At 35.6% G+C, this 18,283-nt stretch overlaps 1 protein-coding gene across 1 annotated transcript; it reads right to left on the bottom strand.

Annotated features, from left to right (window-relative positions):
* Positions 1–3,749: 3,749 nt before the first annotated feature.
* LOC131929984 (uncharacterized) lies at positions 3,750–16,517 on the bottom strand. Its single transcript, XM_059286372.1, has 5 exons — positions 16,361–16,517; positions 12,227–14,080; positions 6,947–11,290; positions 6,124–6,211; positions 3,750–3,900 (listed from the first exon to the last, which is right to left on the bottom strand). The coding sequence occupies exons 1-5, from the start codon at positions 16,509–16,511 to the stop codon at positions 3,750–3,752; spliced, it is 6,588 nt and encodes a 2,195-aa protein (XP_059142355.1). The 5' UTR covers positions 16,512–16,517.
* Between the last annotated feature and the right edge of the window lie 1,766 nt (positions 16,518–18,283).

Raw genomic sequence — 18,283 nt, 5'->3', positions numbered from 1 at the left:
AACACTAGCATCTAATAGTTAAGTGCATCCATATTTTAAGTCCCTAGAATGTCCTGAATTAAATAGCTTCACGTCTAAACACACCCTGTGTACAAGCGTAGTTCACACGCTAAAACCGTGGACTTGAAGCGTTCAAATTTACATTAATAACGTGTACTAATTAAACCAAACTGACATTCAAACTTAAAATTCATTTATTAAAATGGAAATGAAACTTTAAAAATGATACTTACAACTTGTTTGAAGGCTCTAGCAAGGGTAAAATCCGTTTAGCATCATCGGTCGTCAACCTTTAAAACCGTTCGGCGAGCAACTTACTCGGGGCTGAAAGTCGACTCGAGGGTTATATGTTTATTGGGGGTACGGCTTCGCGACCATAAATCAGAAATACTTGAATTTACAACACAAAGTAGTTATAAAACTGAACTTTACATCGGTGTAAAAATTGAAACAGAATTAGTTTGTTTCCGTATATATATCGTCATTTAAAGTTTAAAATCTGTATTTTTTAAATGAAATAAACAAGTTATTTTTTCAATTTATACATCAAACGATAGCCTAGAATTCGATCTTTAAAATGACATTAAGATTATGCTTCTACGATGCTTCGTCGCGAAGCCGCGACCAAATAAAACAGTGTGGGGTCGATCGGTACACGCAAAACGGTGAAATTTGTTGACGTAACTGATACTTTTCAAACAAATATAAAACACATTCAGACATGTGTTACAGATATAAAAATACCAGATTACGACAGATAAAGACAAACTTTATTGACATATAATTTTTATTCTTATAGGACAACTAGAAGTAGTGAAATTTTTTTTTTGAAAACCGCAAAAACTGACCCTAAAACGCACTTTTTCGCCAGTTTGGACTACCTACTTGTCGCGTTAGATCGCACGATTTGTCTCCCTGTTTGTCCCTGTATAGCGCAGACAAACAAGTCTGTGGCCAAAGGGAAGCAACCAAAACTATATTTTCAACAGGAATAGGCTCCCTTATCTAAATCACGATTTCCAATATAAAGTCCCTTTGGAATATAGCTGAGACTGCAAGACTTGTAAGTTCGTCTATGATGTTTCATCGTGGCGGAATAGGTTGGATGTTATATTTAAATCAACAAATATATTTGAATACGGCCAAGCCAGTGATACATCACAACACAAAAGTTAAAGGAGCCCGATCTAGCGGTTCAAACCTATCTTTATATTCGAAGGTAGATAACTCAATTAACGGACACATATCAGGTAAATACCGGTCGCTCCCCTTTTTTATATATCCCGCTGTACATTTTTTTTTCTTTTTTTGGTTTAGGGCAATTAATAACTATCAGTCTAATTAATTAGTTTGTAGAGTAAGATTATGATATTTGCAATAGACAGCCTTACGGTTTTCGTGGCTAAATCAATAAGCAAATCAAAAACATAGATACTTCATTCTGAATGCCAGATTTACGATTAAGGTGTGCGATGTTGTGTGGTTCAGGTTGCTGGGTGACGTATGGGGCGTGTGGTGACTAGTGGACCGGGGTTTACTTCGGGGTGTCGTTAAAGGTGTCAATCAGAACTTTTTGTAAAGCAAACAGAGTCGATTACAAATTCGTTTGATTGGTTTAAATATCAAACTCTATTATGCAAAATAAAAAAAAAAATTTAAAATGTTTGACAAAAAAAAAAAATTCGATTATAATTTGGTTTTTTTTTTTTTTTGTAGTAAATAGTTGACAATAAAATCATTACAATGTTTATACTGTTTTTCCCCATCAAAAGTTACCTTAGTAACTGATCTAAAAATAAAATAAAAATCTAATAAATCTTTTTTTTTTTTTCGGTCTTGCAACAGGGTTTGCAGCTAGTATTACTAGTAAAGTACAAGGATTCTAAGATATTTGATGTATGCACACTTTTAAGGGAAATAAAGAGGTTCTCAAATATATGAAGTGTGAACACTTTTAAGAGAAATTAAGAGGTTCTCAAACTATTGTGTGCACACTTTTAAGGGAAATAAAGAGGTTCTCAGATATATGAAGTGTGCACACTTTTAAGAGAAATAAAGAGGTTCTCAGACATTTATTGTATGCACACTTTTAAAAAAAAAATTAAATTTAGAGGTCCTAAAACATGTGATGTGAAATAACAAGAAGAAAAATCATTGCTATTTATTTAGGTTCAAATTTATGAATATGTAGGCACATATTTTTTCATGTACACCTTTTAAACACAATTCTATAAATGTTTTGGTCACAAACTCAAACATATGTTAGCTAGTATGTTGAATCATGTGGTTTTTCTACATTGTCAACCCACACCATGTCTTTTCTTGATATTGGATTGTTTTTAGATTGTCTGAAACATTTTTAAGCAAGGTGGTATTTCAACAAAATGGTACAAACATCTTTTAATACAATGTTACAAACACAGAGTCAGAAACATCTTAAAAAATAATGTTACAAATTCATATATTAGGTATTAAGACAGTTAAGTACATTTATTGCATCTAAATTTATGTATCATTGATTATTGTCTATAATGTCAAAATAAATTTAAAAATAAATATTATTAACAGCAGTAGTTAACCGCTATTTTTACAATAATTAACAATTAAATTGGTAAGCATTTATTTCAGAGTTTCTTCAAGGAGTCGCCCCCCCCCCCCCCCTCCCCGAAGAAAGTCTACCGCCTCCCCCCTCCCCTAAATGAAATGGAATTTATATAGAAAACATATTCTTTTACTAGTGTCGTCATCGTCCTGTCCCGTCCCCCCCAAATAAAAATACCAAGTCAAAGGTCAAATAGAGACAAGGTCAATTAGGGGTGGGCGACAAGGTCAAATAGGGGTGGATGACAAGGTCAAATAAGGGTGGATGACAAGGTCAAATAAAGAGACAAGATAAAAAAATAGGGGAACAAAATTTTATAGAAGCTCTGAGTTAAACATACAGGTAAACTTGGGTATGCACTTTGGTATACACACAGGTTCTAATTCAAGAAGATTTACATATTTGGATGTACATTCAAGCACACATAAGTACATACCGACATCCACATTTGGCAATAAAATCAGGGGTAGTCACAATTTAATTTAATTTGGTACATTAAATTTTAACAAATGCTAAAAAAAACTTAAAATACATTAAAAACCCCACGGCAATAGGTGTGATAGTATGTTCAAAGAAAAAATTAAAAACACAACTTGTGTTTACATAACAGCTTCTGTGTTTGTTTGAAATTAAATGGAAAACAATAACATAGTCAGTATTTTATATTGATAACATAGTCAGTATTTTATATTTATAACACAGTCAGTGTTTTATGGCACATTCAGTGTATTTATTTTTTATAATTGATTTTTTAAAATTAGGTAGAATAGGTTGTTATTTTTTATGAGACATGAATTTAGTGCACACACAAGAACCTTAACTCTGAGAACAAGAGTGTATTTTAAAAAGTTAAAAATAGCATCAAACACACCAAAGTAGAAATACTGCTACCTGATTTAATTTTATAAGCTACCAATTAAAACATGAGATATGTAATTTATAATAAAATGTACATTTTACATAACAGGTATTCTAGGCATTCAAATCACATCATACAGGTTGTAATACCTCTAAAATAACAAGTTCAAGATTAACAAAGAGAAATCACAAGCTATGGTATAACGTACGCAAATATTAGCTGTGTAAGGGCAACAGATACCTGCTGATTTAAGTATTAGCTGTGTAAGGGACACGATGTAGCCAAGTATTAGCTGTGTAAGGGCCGCAGGTACCTGGAGAACTTGATTACACTGAAAAATGGCTCCCCTAATGAGATCATGTGGTGAAAAAATTCTTTGGGTTTGACAGTCTGAAGTCTCTTAAGGTTGAGGAGGTCTTCACCCTTCATGGAGCTGAAACTGGGGGAAGAAATTTTTTAACTGTTAGAGACTGTGTCTGAAACACACTATACAGTACAGCATTTGACAACAGCATGGGTTACAGTGGCATAGGAGTCATCCATTTATGATTTCCACAAAAAATAAAAACTTTTAATTGTTAATGGAAATGTATATTATTATTATAAGGGTAACTAGAATATGTTGAGTAAAATAAACAAGTAGTTTTAAAAGTAAATATATATCACAAGGGCTTAATTTGATTTTATGATTATATTTCCTCATCAACCAATATCTGACACACTGTATTAAATATTCATTCTTTGGTGTGGAAAGAAAAGTTTTAAGACTATGATCTTCTTTGGTGATAAACAGCATCATCAAGATAAAAAAATGCTCCCCTTATGTTTGACCCCTAATTTTTTTTTCCTTCCACACTCAACATAGGATATAAATTTTCTCTAGACACAACAACATACATTGATTTAATTAACTTTGATCTGAGTATTTTTTTAAATTAAAGGAATTGCTGTTTTAATTTATACTTTGTGTGTGCAGGTTAAAAGTTTTTATTTTGATCCAATTAAAGGACATCCACATGGAATCAAACTTACGCACATATGCAGACACACCCACCCTCAGCCCACACACATTAACCCTTTATTTACGGAATTAGGTTCTGAATGAAATTTTTTCTTAAACTATGTGTTAAAATATTGCTTTTGGCACATTTAAAGCATATGTCGAAGGAAATTTCGTTTCATAAATTATTAATGGCCCAAACAGATATTGGTACTTATAAGTACCGTCAGGAATGTTGGACATTTTTTCCAAAAAAAATTTTTTTACAAAACAGGAACAAATGACACAATTTATTAACTAATAACATGGCAATCATTATAGCAGTCATTTTTTGTAATTTTCACACATAATACGTCACAATTGTATATTTTGAGTACGATTTTTATTGGCTTTTCTATCGGAACACATCTTAGACCTCAAACACAGCTAAAGTTGCCGACATGTCATGCTCCCTAATTCTTGTCTGTGGTCATTCTGGGGTAGCAACGGTTGCCGGACTGAACATGCTTTTGCTGGAAGCTTCCAATAGCTATTACTTACAATGAACCGCATAAACAAACAAAAGCCTAGTCATTCAGTACACAACTACTAGTAATACTAGTATAATTGTAGCCTACTAGAATGTTATGACAAGTCTACACTACAGTGTAAAGTTCATAAATAGAAGTGAGCCCAATGTGTTTAGGATAGCCGAATTGGCCTACTCTTTCCTGTTTACGGATTAAAAGTTACCATATAGATCTATACTATATGCAGAAGTATGGACTATTACTAGTCTACAGGTATACATTACGTAAATACTAGTTATTGTAGGCAAGACAGTTTATTGCAGTAAATATAACTAACAAATTAAATCTTACTACTAAAACTAGGCTTTGGTATACAAATGAAGTATAGTAAACCTTATAAACGGGTCTGCAACTGCTACCTTAATTCTTGTTATTCTTTTACTACTAGAAATGAACATGTAATTACAATAATTCTTTGGTAAACCATATGCTAACCTTCTTATAAATGTGTAAATATTTTTTGAGTACATTTTAATAATTAATTATCAAAATAATATTTATGTCACTCCACATAAAAAATCTGCCATTTCCTAAAAATTCTTTAAAAAAAATGACTGTGTGCCCTGATGGTACTTATAAGTCCACTTGTAAACATCGATCTAATACATAGACAATTTTATTAAAATTGTATATCTAAAAGTTAACTGACTATTGGAGATGCCAATAAAAAATATTTGGGGATGAAAACTTCAAGAATAAGGTAAAACTTTAAACAAAGGGAAATCAGGAACGTGTGTGAGAACGTTACAGAACAATTGTGAACTACCGATACAGCAAGACATTGAAATTGGCGCCACACCAAAAATTTTCAAAAAACATCGATCCATCCAACTACCGGCGACTCAGGACAGATAATACTATTAATTACATCAATAATTTTTTAAATTCGTATTAAATTAAAAATAATACAGGCACTTAATTAAAGTGGTACTTATAAGTACCATCAGTAGATAAAGGGTTAAAGATTGACTTATATTCAGCACTTTCACCTCCAGTTGAACATAATAAACAGATGACCCCACATACAAAAAGATCATTGGTGACAAGAGCACATGTGAGAGAAATATGAGAAAATCAAACTTTGTCAACTTACTGCGGCACAAACTGCTGTAGACCATGATGGGTCAGCCACTGAGCTACATCGTCCACACTCCAGTCTGATGGGTGTTTGGTTTGAAAACCTGAGGGAATCAAATTGAGTGTCAATAATGTACTGGTCTTCTTAGAGAATCAGACAAGATGAGTGTCAATAATGTACTGATCTACTTAGGGAATCAACAAACAAATTGTAAATAATGTACTGATCTACTTAGGGAATCAACAAGCAAATTGTAAATACCACTGATCTACTTAGGGTATCAACAAGCAAATTGATTGTAAATAATGTACTGATCTACTTAGGGAATCAACAAGCAAATTGATTGTAAATAATGTACTGATCTACTTAGGGAATCAACAAGCAAATTGTAAATAATGTACTGATCTACTTAGGGTATCAACAAGCAAATTGTCAATAATGTACTGATCTACTTAGAGAATCAACAAGTAAACTGTAAATAATGTACTGATCTACTTAGGGAATCAACAAGCAAATTGTAAATAATGTACTGATCTACTTAGAGAATCAGACAAGATGAGTGTCAATAATGTTCTGATCTACTTAGAGAATCAATAAGCAAATTGTCAATAGAGAATCAGACAAGTAAAGTGTCAATTAAGTACTGATTTACTTACTGTCAAACTTGTACAGAAGAAATATTTCCTTTGTGCTGTTAACATTACACATTTGAGACACAGATGAAAGACTGGAAGATAGTTCTTTTGTGACAATTTGTGACATCATGCACAATGAGTCACCAACTCACACAGAGTGTTTAGAACTAGCTAGATGTTCTTTAAACCACAATGTTACTTACCTGGTGGAGGCATGCTGCAACACGCTTCATCTCTCTCATCTGTCGTCCTCACAGTATTGTCTTCCTCACATAATGAAGATGATTCTTTTTTCAGCAATGTTGCATCTTGCTGAGGATGACTAATTACAACATGTTCCCTCTGCTGAGGTGATGTCTTCTTATTGGGAGTTAACAATTTACCAGTATTTATACCTTCCTGTATAGATTTTCTTTCTGCTTGAGTTTCCTCCACTTTGGTAAAATACTTCTTTTTATTTGATTTCACAACAGGCGTGTTGGTGGGACATTTCTCTTTGTTTGGTTTCAAAGGTGAGCGGTTGGCTGAATGTTTCCTCCCATTTGATTTCCCATGTGAGCTGTTGTTTGAATGTGTTTTGTCATTTGATTTCTCCGGGCAGCTGTTGGTTGAATGTTTCCTCCTATTTGATTTCACATGTGAGCTGTTTGAATGTGTCTTGTCATTTGATTTCCCAGGTGAGCTGTTGTTTGAATGTGTCTTTTCATTTGATTTTCCATGTGAGCTGTTGGTTGAATGTGTCCTTTCATTTGATATCACCTGGTGTATGCTAGTGGAACATTTCCCCTCATTTGATTTCACAATAGCCACAGAACTATCATCCTGTGTTGTTACAGACTTGTGTAGCGTTTTAATCATTTTTTTAATCACAAGGTTTTCCCCTTTCTGTGACAGGATGTAGCTGCCAACAGGCAGGGGAGGACCCACCTTGCAGGCCACACCAGAAATGTCTGCCATGCTTGAACTCACTGGCTGGCACTCAGGTGCTGACGCCTCAGTGGGGTGAAGGTTGTGCTGCAGAGAATCACTAGCAGGAATGTGACTGGCGCCATCTTTAGGCAAGAATTGGCTGTGTTTCAAGACAGAGATGTTTCGAAGGCTCGACCTGCTAGCTGCTGTACCTGATGGCATCTGTTTTGGTGCTGACATGTACCTGCCAACATCCCCAGCTGGAGGGTCCCCGTGGCTTGACTCTGGGATGTTAAGTGAAGCACCAACATCACCAGCTGGAGGGTCCCCGTGGCTGGACTCTGGGATGTTGAGTGAAGCCCCAATATCCCCAGCTGGAGGGTTCCTGTGGCTGGACTCTGGGATGTTAAGTGAAGCCCCAACATCCCCAGCTGGAGGGTCCCCATGGCTGGACTCTGGGATGTTGAGTGAAGCACCAACATCCCCAGCTGGAGAGTCCCTGTGGCTGGACTCTGGGATGTTGAGTGAAGCCCCAACAGAACCTGATGGTTTACAGTTTCTTATGTTAATGTTGCCTGGTTCTAAAGTTGAACTGGCTGCTGTCTGTTCTCCCAACAGTGCCACTACAGCAGGAACTTGCTCATTAATCCCAGAACCTTTGGCTGAACTTATCACATTATCATCACCAGTCAGGATATTCAGGCTATTGATAGTTAAGTTTTTGGGTTCCACAGATCCAGCATGAGAGCCATTGGAAACTGGTGAAATTTTTGGAGATTTTATCATTTTTAATTTTCTGGGCCTGCGTTTGTTTAAAGTCGGCTGCACTTGTGGGTTGCCAGATAAAAAGAATACATTTGGCTGTCTGGTCTGCTGGGTACTCACCTCAAACATTGAGCTAGGGCCTCCAGCAGGGCCTTGAAGTGAGTAATCCACAGGTCCACCACTATCAGAGCTGCTATTTACAAGAACCTGTGTCTGATGCTGCATCAAGGGTTGACCATCCACAGGTCCACCACTATCAGAGCTGCTATTTACAAGAACCTGTGTCTGATGCTGCATCAAGGGCTGACCATCCACAGGTCCACCACTATCAGAGCTGCTATTTACAAGAACCTGTGTCTGATGCTGCATCAAGGGTTGACCATCCACAGGTCCACCACTATCAGAGCTGCTATTTACAAGCACCTGTGTCTGATGCTGCATCAAGGGTTGGCCATCCAGAGAGTTCAGGATAATGTAAACATGTGAGTCAGCGTTGTTCTCATTCACAATGATATCTGTTCTGTGTGTGGGTGCACTGCCTGAGCTCGGAACACTTTGATTCAACAAGTTAAACAAGAAATTCCCATTGTCTGGACATAGCAGACTTATGACGGGGGTATTGTTTCTTATTTCTACATTTTGAAAGTATCCACCAGCATCTGTGTATTGAGTATCCATGTGTTGTAAATTAGCAACAGAGACATCAATGCCAGCATTAAATATAGCGGAGCCGGTTGTTGATGGCCCTGACAAAAAGGCCACATCAGAACTTGTTACTACTGGCCCTGGCAAAAAGGCCACCTCAGAACTTGTTACTACTGGCCCTGGCAAAAAGGCCATCTCAGAACTTGTTACTACTGGCCCTGAGAAAATGGCCAAATCAGAACTTGTTGCTGCTGTTGAGAGAAAGGCCACTTGTGAATAGTTCAAGCAACCCCCTTGAGGCAGAAAGACAATATCTGCCTGACCAACATTACTGAATGCCCCACTGGTAGACAGACCAAAACCCTGACCATCAGGGGCTTTGCTGGCTGAGGGGGCAACATCCCGAGGGGGTGGTGGGCTACGTGAGATGTCGTAAGAACAATCCTCATCAGATGAAAGACTAATGTACGGGTTATGATCACCACGGGGTAGGCTTTCCTCTGGGAAACCTGTAAGCAGACTGTCACTGGAACCATTTTTCACAAAGTTTTCATCCTTGTCTGTAATCACACTACTGTCTGTCTCAACCAGTCTTGCAGACCCATTCCTAAAAGATGGCGCCAAATCTGTCATACAGGACTGCCCATCTGAGCCGCCAGAATCATGCTGTAACTCCAAGTCATGAGCACTGGTTGTTTCTGCAGTTAAATCTATTACCTGAGTACCCAATGAGGTAGATAGTTTATCACCAGCAGCTGTGCCACAAGAACAACTGCTATAAGGCTTACAGGCACAGTCCCTTTCTGCTGGAGCTTCAACACTAGAGCCAAAACAGGGAGCCTCTTCATTATCACATTTGTCTTTACTCCCGTTCTTCTGAAGTCTACACCGTATTAACTGCTTAATGTTTTCACTGACAGTTGTAACACACTTCTGATCTGGTACAGGTTTAGCACCACTGGGATCTGGGATAGATGTAGCACAATTCTGATCTGGGATAGATGTAGAACAATTCTGTTCTGGGATAGATGTAGCACAATTCTGATCTGGGATAGATGTAGCACAATTCTGATCTGGGATAGATGTAGCACAATTCTGATCTGGGATAGATGTAGCAAAATTCTGATCTGGGATAGATGTAGCACAATTCTGATCTGGGATAGATGTAGCACAATTCTGATCTGGGATAGATGTAGCACAATTCTGATCTGGGATAGATGTAGTACAATTCTGATCTGGGATAGATGTAGCACAATTCTGATCTGGGATAGATGTAGCACAATTCTGATCAGGGATAGATGTAGCACAATTCTGATCTGGGATAGATGTAGTACAGCTCTCATCTGGGATAGAAGTAGCACAACTCTCATCTGGGATAGAAGTAGCACAATTCTGATCCGGGATAGAAATAGCACCACTCTGATCAAGTGCATGTGATAATCTACTCTGTAACACAGAAGAGACAAAGTCTTTGTTGGATGCCTCACTGTACAAGAAAACAACATCTGTGTCAGATGTCTGACCACCTTCTTTGCTGAATGTCTGCCCAACATCTTTGTCAGATGTACGACTGTCATCTCTATCTGACGTATGACCAAACTCTCTATCTGTTGTATGGCCATCATCTTGGCTTGACGTATGACCAACATCCTCAGCCTCCCCTACATCAACTTGCTGCTGTAAACTACTTCGCCTTCTTGAGGTTGCTACTTCCTTTGGTGCTGCTGACACTGTAACCTCCACCTCTGCCTGTTTACTCAAGGCATTTTTCCCCAGGCTGAGCAAGGCACTGACTGCATCAGATTCCAGAGCAGCAGATCTGTCCTTAGATTTAGCTGTACTGAATCTTTGTTTTCTAATTAAATCTTTCACCACACTGGTCTCTTCATCAGTCAAACACAGAGAACTCCTGGAACGCCGCTTCCTCCTCTGTGGTTTGTTTGGAGACTTGGAAGTCTGATTCTTTGAGCAATGTTTATCACTTTCTATACTGTCTGTACTGGTTCTTGATGATGTCACAGCAGATAAAAGAAGACCAAACTTAACATTGGCCAGGTTGGCCGCCAGCTGGTCTATAGATTTCAAATTTCTTTTGGAGCTCTTGGAGTCTATGTTTTCCCTAGAATTTGAAGCTTTCTTGGCTGTGTAATGGTACCTACGCTTTCTGGAAGCTTGTTTGTGGTTATGAGAGGACTTGTTGGGGACAGGTGAATCCACACAACTCAAAGCTAAAAAGGAAAAAAGTTGAAAATCACTATACATATTCCAGGTTTACTTACAAAAAAATTGCTAAAAAACAAATAAGCCGTGTAAAAAGAACATCAAATATGTAAACATATAAGCCTAATAACCTAAACTTTGATCTCAACTTTAAAAAAAAATACAGAAAGTTTTTTTAGTTATATTAGAGGAATATGATTTATGTAAGTACATTTAAAAAAGTAAAGCTTAAATATGTAGGCTGTAATATTTTATAGGTTACATGTGTATAGACATGCATAGGCATGAATTTCATGGTGGATCATATTACAATTTTTCAAAAGATTCCGTAATTAAGAATTAATTAGCAACATATGCTTCTACTTTTTTATTTATTATAGTGTTCATTTTATAAATCATAGTACAATACTTTATTTTATTTTATAAATACAAACAGGAATTTTTTTTAAGAGTTGTCAATTTGTTTTAACTAAACAGAACACAACCTATTTAAATATTCTGTATGTTAATGATTCTGTAAACTGAGATTAAGGGAAAGGGTTTTTAAATACGGTAAAAATCAACCAAATACAACACTCTAAGTTATTAGGGAATAAATTAAATATAGCATTGTTTTTCAAACTAACTAAAACAATATTTTAAGAAATATGAAAGAAATCAGTTAATATAGTGATATATCTATTTAGGATATACCAGTGCTTAATTTAAAAAATATCTGTTTGACAAAAGTGTATTCACACAGGAGACAAAAATAAAATATTATTATTGTATTTTTTTTTCACTGAAACACTAAATAGAATTCACACAGGAAAGAAATATTTTCAAAAAATAAATTATATTAATTTTAAGAGTTGGGTTAAACTAGTATAAAGGCTAAAACTAATAACTAATATTAATTCTAGAAAATTTTAAAGGCTATTTAGATAACTGCGTTTAAAACTTACATGTGGTTTTATTTATGTTCTGTTCCTTTGTATTAATTGCTGCCTTGTTGATCTCATCTATTCTTCTGATTATTTTTACTTTGGGTGAAATCTCATAATCTGCTTTGATCACAGTAGACTTCACAGGAGACTTTTTATAATTATTAGCCACATATTCCTTACTTGTGTTGGCGTCTTTTTGCCTGTGTGCAAGTGATGAGTATGGGCCAGCAGAGGTTTTGGGATTTACTGTGGTATACCTCACATCTAAAACTGGTGAACAAGGTGCAGGGGTTGCATGTAAAGCTGGCACACTTTCTTCTAGGCTCTGTTTGTCTTGTCTTGTCAGATTTTTAGCTGGAGAAACAACAGTTTGTGGCTGTTTGTCTGGTCTTGTGGTGTTTTTAGCTGGAGAAACAACAGTTTGTGGCTGTTTGTCTTGTCTTGTGGTGTTTTTAGCTGGAGAAACAACAGTTTGTGGCTGATTGTCTTGTCTTGTGGTGTTTTTAGCTGGAGAAACAACAGTTTGTGGCTGTTTGTCTTGTCTTGTGGTGTTTTTAGCTGGAGAAACAACAAATTGTGGCTGTTTGTCTTGTCTTGTGATGTTTTTAGCTGGAGAAACAACAGTTTGTGGCTGTTTGTCTTGTCTTGTGGTGTTTTTAGCTGGAGAAACAACAAATTGTGGCTGTTTGTCTTGTCTTGTGATGTTTTTAGCTGGAGAAACAACAGTTTGTGGCTGTTTGTCTTGTCTTGTCAGATTTTTAGCTGGAGAAACAACAGTTTGTGGCTGTTTGTCTTGTCTTGTGATGTTTTTAGCTGGAGAAACAACTGTTTGTGGCTGTTTGTCTTGTCTTGTGGTGTTTTTAGCTGGAGAAACAACAGTTTGTGGCACATTTTTCACACCATAATTTTCCGTTGAGGCTTCATACTTAACAGAAAAATCCTTGCTTGATACAGCACTTGTTGCTTTTTTATGTTTCGTGTTTTTTGAGATAGCTATGTAACCAGCCACAAGGGTAGTTTGTTGTGTCTCATTTTTCCCAGCTGAATATTCATCAAACGGGGTGACAGTTTTAACCGGAGATCCATTTTCTAGCGGCACAATTGTTTCTTTTCCAGGTTTTCGGACTGTGTTTGCTGTTTTTGCAGTGCTGCCTTTGAGAGGTGAAATAATGTTTTGAAATTTTCCCACATGACTTGCTAGCTGTACAGACGAGTGACCATTGTTCTCAACTCTATCCGTTCTGTTTTTAGCTACACCACTACCATTCCTATGTGATTGTACCCCATTCTCCACAGATTTTGAATTATTACAACCATCATTTTCTACTCTTTTACCGATGCTAAAATTACTACTCACAGCTTCAGTTCCTTTCTTGTTTGTGTGAGCATTCCCCCTATTAGCTGCACCTCTATTGTGTGGTATCAAATTTTGTAAAGTACCCACAGAATTTTCAGCTATTTCTTCATTATAATTGTAATTATCCTTCTTCTTGGTAGCTTCAGGATTAGGGAATGATCCATTGCTCAAATTAGGATTCAAGTATGGTACTATTGTCAGTCCCTCGTCTTTACAAACATGTTTTATAGACACAATCTTAGAAGGCATAGCTCCACATTTTAAGTCAGAGTTTAAAGTCGCTTGGCAGTCAGTTGATAAAGGAGGTAAATTATGTGAATCATGTAAACAAGTATTAGTTCTACTTTTTGTGGATTTTTTCTGCTTGTGTGTATCAGTTGTTAGAGTTGCCTCTGTGCTATTTAGCTTCTGTTTTAAAGTTGTGTGGGACAATTTACAGTCCAGATCTCCCTTAACTTTTTTAGTTTTCTGAGCTTCAGGCGTGGTAGAGGCTTTTCTTTTTTTACTGAAAAAACCTGGGGACAAAAGTAAGATTGATCATGTTAGTGGTGATGGCTTTGTTGGTGTGCATTATTTTTGTGGTAACAATCTATAAGCTATAACAATAACAATATATAACACTCTTCCAAACTCACACAAAACACCTCAAATTAAAACTGGAGAAAAAAAAATTTTAAGTAGGTGACTGCTGGGTAAAGCCATATTTTATTAAAGGTTTTGATATCATTACACAAACCTTAATTTAACCCTCTAATATAGCCTTGATCACCAAACTAATAATTACAGCCCAAATTATTCTTTTAACTTTAATAGTGTGGATTTTTGTGTGTAAAATTAGAACCATGGTGGTCCACCTAAAGAACTGAAACATTGTTTTAAAACTATATTTATTTTAGAGACCTAGAATTATAATTTTTAACTGATGTTTAGCTGCTAGCCAAGCAATGAATCTGTACAAATTTTAGTATTTGAGATATTAACATGAATTATTGGAGTATTTTCATTGAACTCGGAGTAATGGTTTTTCATTTTATTTAAACTGCATTACTTGGCAGTGAAGCTCTTTGTATTAAAGAAACCTTCTAATTGATATCAATTTTTTGCTAATAATTATGCATCACTTTTAAAGATTGCAATACTATCAAATTATTATTACTTTCTTGTAATAATAATTAAAATAAAAGTATAGATAAAGTCTTGTAATCGTGCAAAAAAAAATTTAAAATATCGAGATTTTTGCAAATCTCAACGTTTTAGGGCTCCCTGAGTCGGAAAAACATAATTTTGCAATCTTGTCCATATGTCTGTGTGTATGTGTGTCTGTGTGTGTGTGTAAACACGATAACTTGAGTACCGTTACAACTAGGTTGATGAAATTTCATATATAAGTATTATATCAAAATCGTAGATCCGTATCAACTTTTGAGCGATTTCCAATAACCGGAAGAGGAACTTTATCTACTTTGAATTTTTTAAAAGCCTATAACTTGAGTACTATTTCACATAGATAAATGAAATTTCACATGTATGTAAAAGATCTAAATCTCTACCTTCTGTCAAATTTTGAGTAATTTCCGTTGAACGGAAGTAGTAATTTACGCTATTTCCGATTTCTCAAAAAACTAATGTAAATTTATAAAGTACTAATAATATTACGCACTATTATACACATTTTTTTTGGCGTTCACTTGGTGTGCAATTCTTTTTTCTACGAGATTTTATTCTATTTTAAAAAGTTTGAGTATTTAAAATGGATTAAAAATCATGTCTATATCACGAGTTCCCATCCCCTGTTGTTTTATATAAGAATATTCGAGAAAGTTTAGGGGAGATCACTCCCGGTTTATTTTTAAATTATCATGAATAAGTGCGAAACTGGATAATGTATTGAGAAAAGCCAGACCTATGTTCAATTTATTTTAAGAGTTTTGAATCTTAATAAGTAGGTGTAACTAAACAGAGAAATTATGTAGTAGATCACCTAGCAAGTATATTTTGCCTGGATTTCTACTGAGCTTATTTTACTATTTACTTTAGATTTTAGAATACTACTACTCTAGATTCTAATATAACTCACTAGTGTCTAGTAATATGCCCTGCTAGACCGCAGGTTGACAAACTTTTTCAAGTGGACTTTTACCTCCATACAATTGCAAAAGAATAATTTAGTTTGGTTTAGTCTACAAGTTGATGACCCCTCCCCCCACCCCAGAAAAACTATTTATGACCCCCATGGGGGTTGCAGCACATAGATCAAAAACAATCAAATATATTAAATTATCCATAATTTATGTAGGCCTAGCTAACTATTGGACTATGGGGCCTAGGGGTAGTGCACTACACTACTAACCCGAAAGTCTCAAGTTCGAATCCAGGTTCAAGTCAGTAGAATGTCCCTGAGTTCACCCAGCTCTGATGGGTACCTAAGTAAGTTAGGGAAAGTAAAGGTAGCTGGGCATAGTGCTGACCACATTATCCCTTCATATGCCGAAGACGAAGTCATTGAGACAGGTGAACTCTAATATCTAATACTAATAATTCACTTGCCCCGTGTAACATCAGGTTCGAAATAGGGAACAGTAGGCCCACTAATTTAGTTTTATTACTCTAGTATTAGATTTGTATAATAAGTACTATAAGGCAAACTATTATATTAATTTAATTATTGGGCTACATCTCTAAGTCTGCAAGTCACAAGCTAAGACTCTAAGATATCTTGATTCTAAATTAAAACCAGATTTTATGAGCCTGTTAGTTAGCCAGGGCCTATTAATTTTTTAAAGTTTAAAGCATACCTGAGTAGTCCGACTTTCCATTTTCTGACACAGGGTGAAGAGTTAAGAAATCAATCAAAGCTTCAGTCAAACAAATAGTTTGAAAATCATCTTTTTCAGTCATATGTTTAATAAACACAGAACTCATAGATCTACATTTCAATTGTGCCATCTCGAATAATCTACTCTAGATTCTAGATCTAGATATCTAGATCTAATCCTATAGCCTATAGTAATTAAATCTAATAGGCCCTATAAATAATGTCTAATGACTCCGGGTTCTCTGTTTAATGTTTATTAAATAATGTTTATCTCTTGTCTAGAACTCTAGATTCCAGCCAGACATCTATTTAATAAATTTATTACCTCATAATTAAATGATAATTTACATGGTTCGCGAGTGTCATATTCTAGATCTAATTTAAATCTTCTAGATCTTGCTTCTAAAATGTTTATTTTATAATAATATAATAACTTAATAAGTCTAAAGTGAATAGATATTACTACATAAGGGTTTCAAAATAAACGTATTATTTGCGTAGTTAACGCATTCACCCATTTTAAAAATGGTGGTTGGCTATTTATATTTAGATCTAGGTTAGTCGTCTTCATGTGCCATTATATGGCATGGCATGGCAAGTGGATAAGTATTTGCCACTTAGGCTGATTTTCGACAAACGGAGATTTCGTCTACAAAAGTTTATTACGTTTTCTCCACGTGCAGAATTTTCTGGGGGGCATGTAAAATTATAAATAGGATTTCTTAAAATCTCCATATGAATAGATTATTAAAATTAACGAGAGGTGAATTATGATATTAATAAAATTATAGAGCTTCTATTATAGAGCCCACTCACTAAACATTAAAGGCCTGTATACACACTTATTTGTCATTCCGCATTTTCACGTTGAGCAGGTAAATTATTATGTGAAGCTAAATTGTCATATCGGGTTTTTCTATAAACAATTTAGGTTTCAGATACATTGAAGTAACTAAATTGTGTATTTAATGTCAAGCAGACCTACAATTATTCATTTGCTTGTTGGGAATTGTAAAAATCTTTTTTGACTCAACAAAAGATTACTTTTTTTTTCTTAAAGTAGGCCAAACTTAAAAGTGTTTGCTTGAAATTAATCATGTTATTATCTACCCAATTACTTTTATTATCGCATATAACGGAATTTCATGTGTAATTAGAATCAAAATTTGATATTCTTGACTACCTGAAAACTAAACGAAATCGCTGCATTAAAAAGTTGGTCGGAATCAGAGTTTCTTCCAGGCATCTCTTTTCACCAGTGCCTAGCCACCATTCTCTCATGGGCGGGGGTTTAAATTTGTCTTATGTGTGCTTGTGTATGTAGGGCCTATGCAGTGGAGCTGGTCACTATAGAAACTCTTGGGCTCCTTCAGCTAATTACGAACAGAGTTTCTTCCAGGCATCTCTTCGGGGGGGGGGGGGGGGGGCGTATACCCCCCCCCCCCCCCCCCAAAAAAAATGTTACCGCCCCCTCCCCCCGAACGAAATGAAATTTATATTATTTATATAGAAAATATATACTTTTAACAGTGTCCGCCCCCCCCCCCCCCGAAGAAAGTTTACCGCCCCCCCCCCCCCCCCCCGAAAATTTCAAGTGCCCCCCCCCCCCCCCCGGAGAAAAAAAGTCTGGAAGAAACACTGATTACGAAACCTTTAATATATTGTTTTTAACATGCAAACAATGTACATCTCATTAAAAAATTATTATTAACTTCAAATTTAAAAACGATATGTAATAAATTCAGAAGCAAATTGTGGTATATTACTAGATCTATAACACAACAAACATATAAAAATACTTTTCACTTTTCAAATTACTCATCTACAAAAGCAGTTTAAATCTGTTTGGACTGTTTGCTAATTAATTAAAAATCTGATCTGCTGAAAATTTTAAAATGCAAAC

The sequence above is a fragment of the Physella acuta genome, unplaced genomic scaffold (genome assembly GCF_028476545.2).
Source record: "Physella acuta isolate Inbredline_101_S28 unplaced genomic scaffold, ASM2847654v3 ptg001700l, whole genome shotgun sequence".
Lineage (NCBI taxonomy): Eukaryota > Metazoa > Mollusca > Gastropoda > Physidae > Physella > Physella acuta.
Note: the sequence above shows the minus strand (reverse complement) of the source record. Positions and strands in the feature narration are given on the sequence as shown.

What these genes read in the sequence shown, in the direction of transcription:
- LOC131929984 (XM_059286372.1), bottom strand. Translation starts at nt 16,511, where the DNA reads ATGGCACAATTGAAATGTAGATCTATGAGTTCTGTGTTTATTAAACAT. An exon ending in GAACATAAATAAAACCACAT is followed by an intron (nt 11,291 to 12,226) that starts GTAAGTTTTAAA and finishes TTTCCTTTTTAG; the next exon opens with CTTTGAGTTGTGTGGATTCA. An exon ending in CTACAGCAGTTTGTGCCGCA is followed by an intron (nt 3,901 to 6,123) that starts GTAAGTTGACAA and finishes TTCTTCCCCCAG; the next exon opens with TTTCAGCTCCATGAAGGGTG.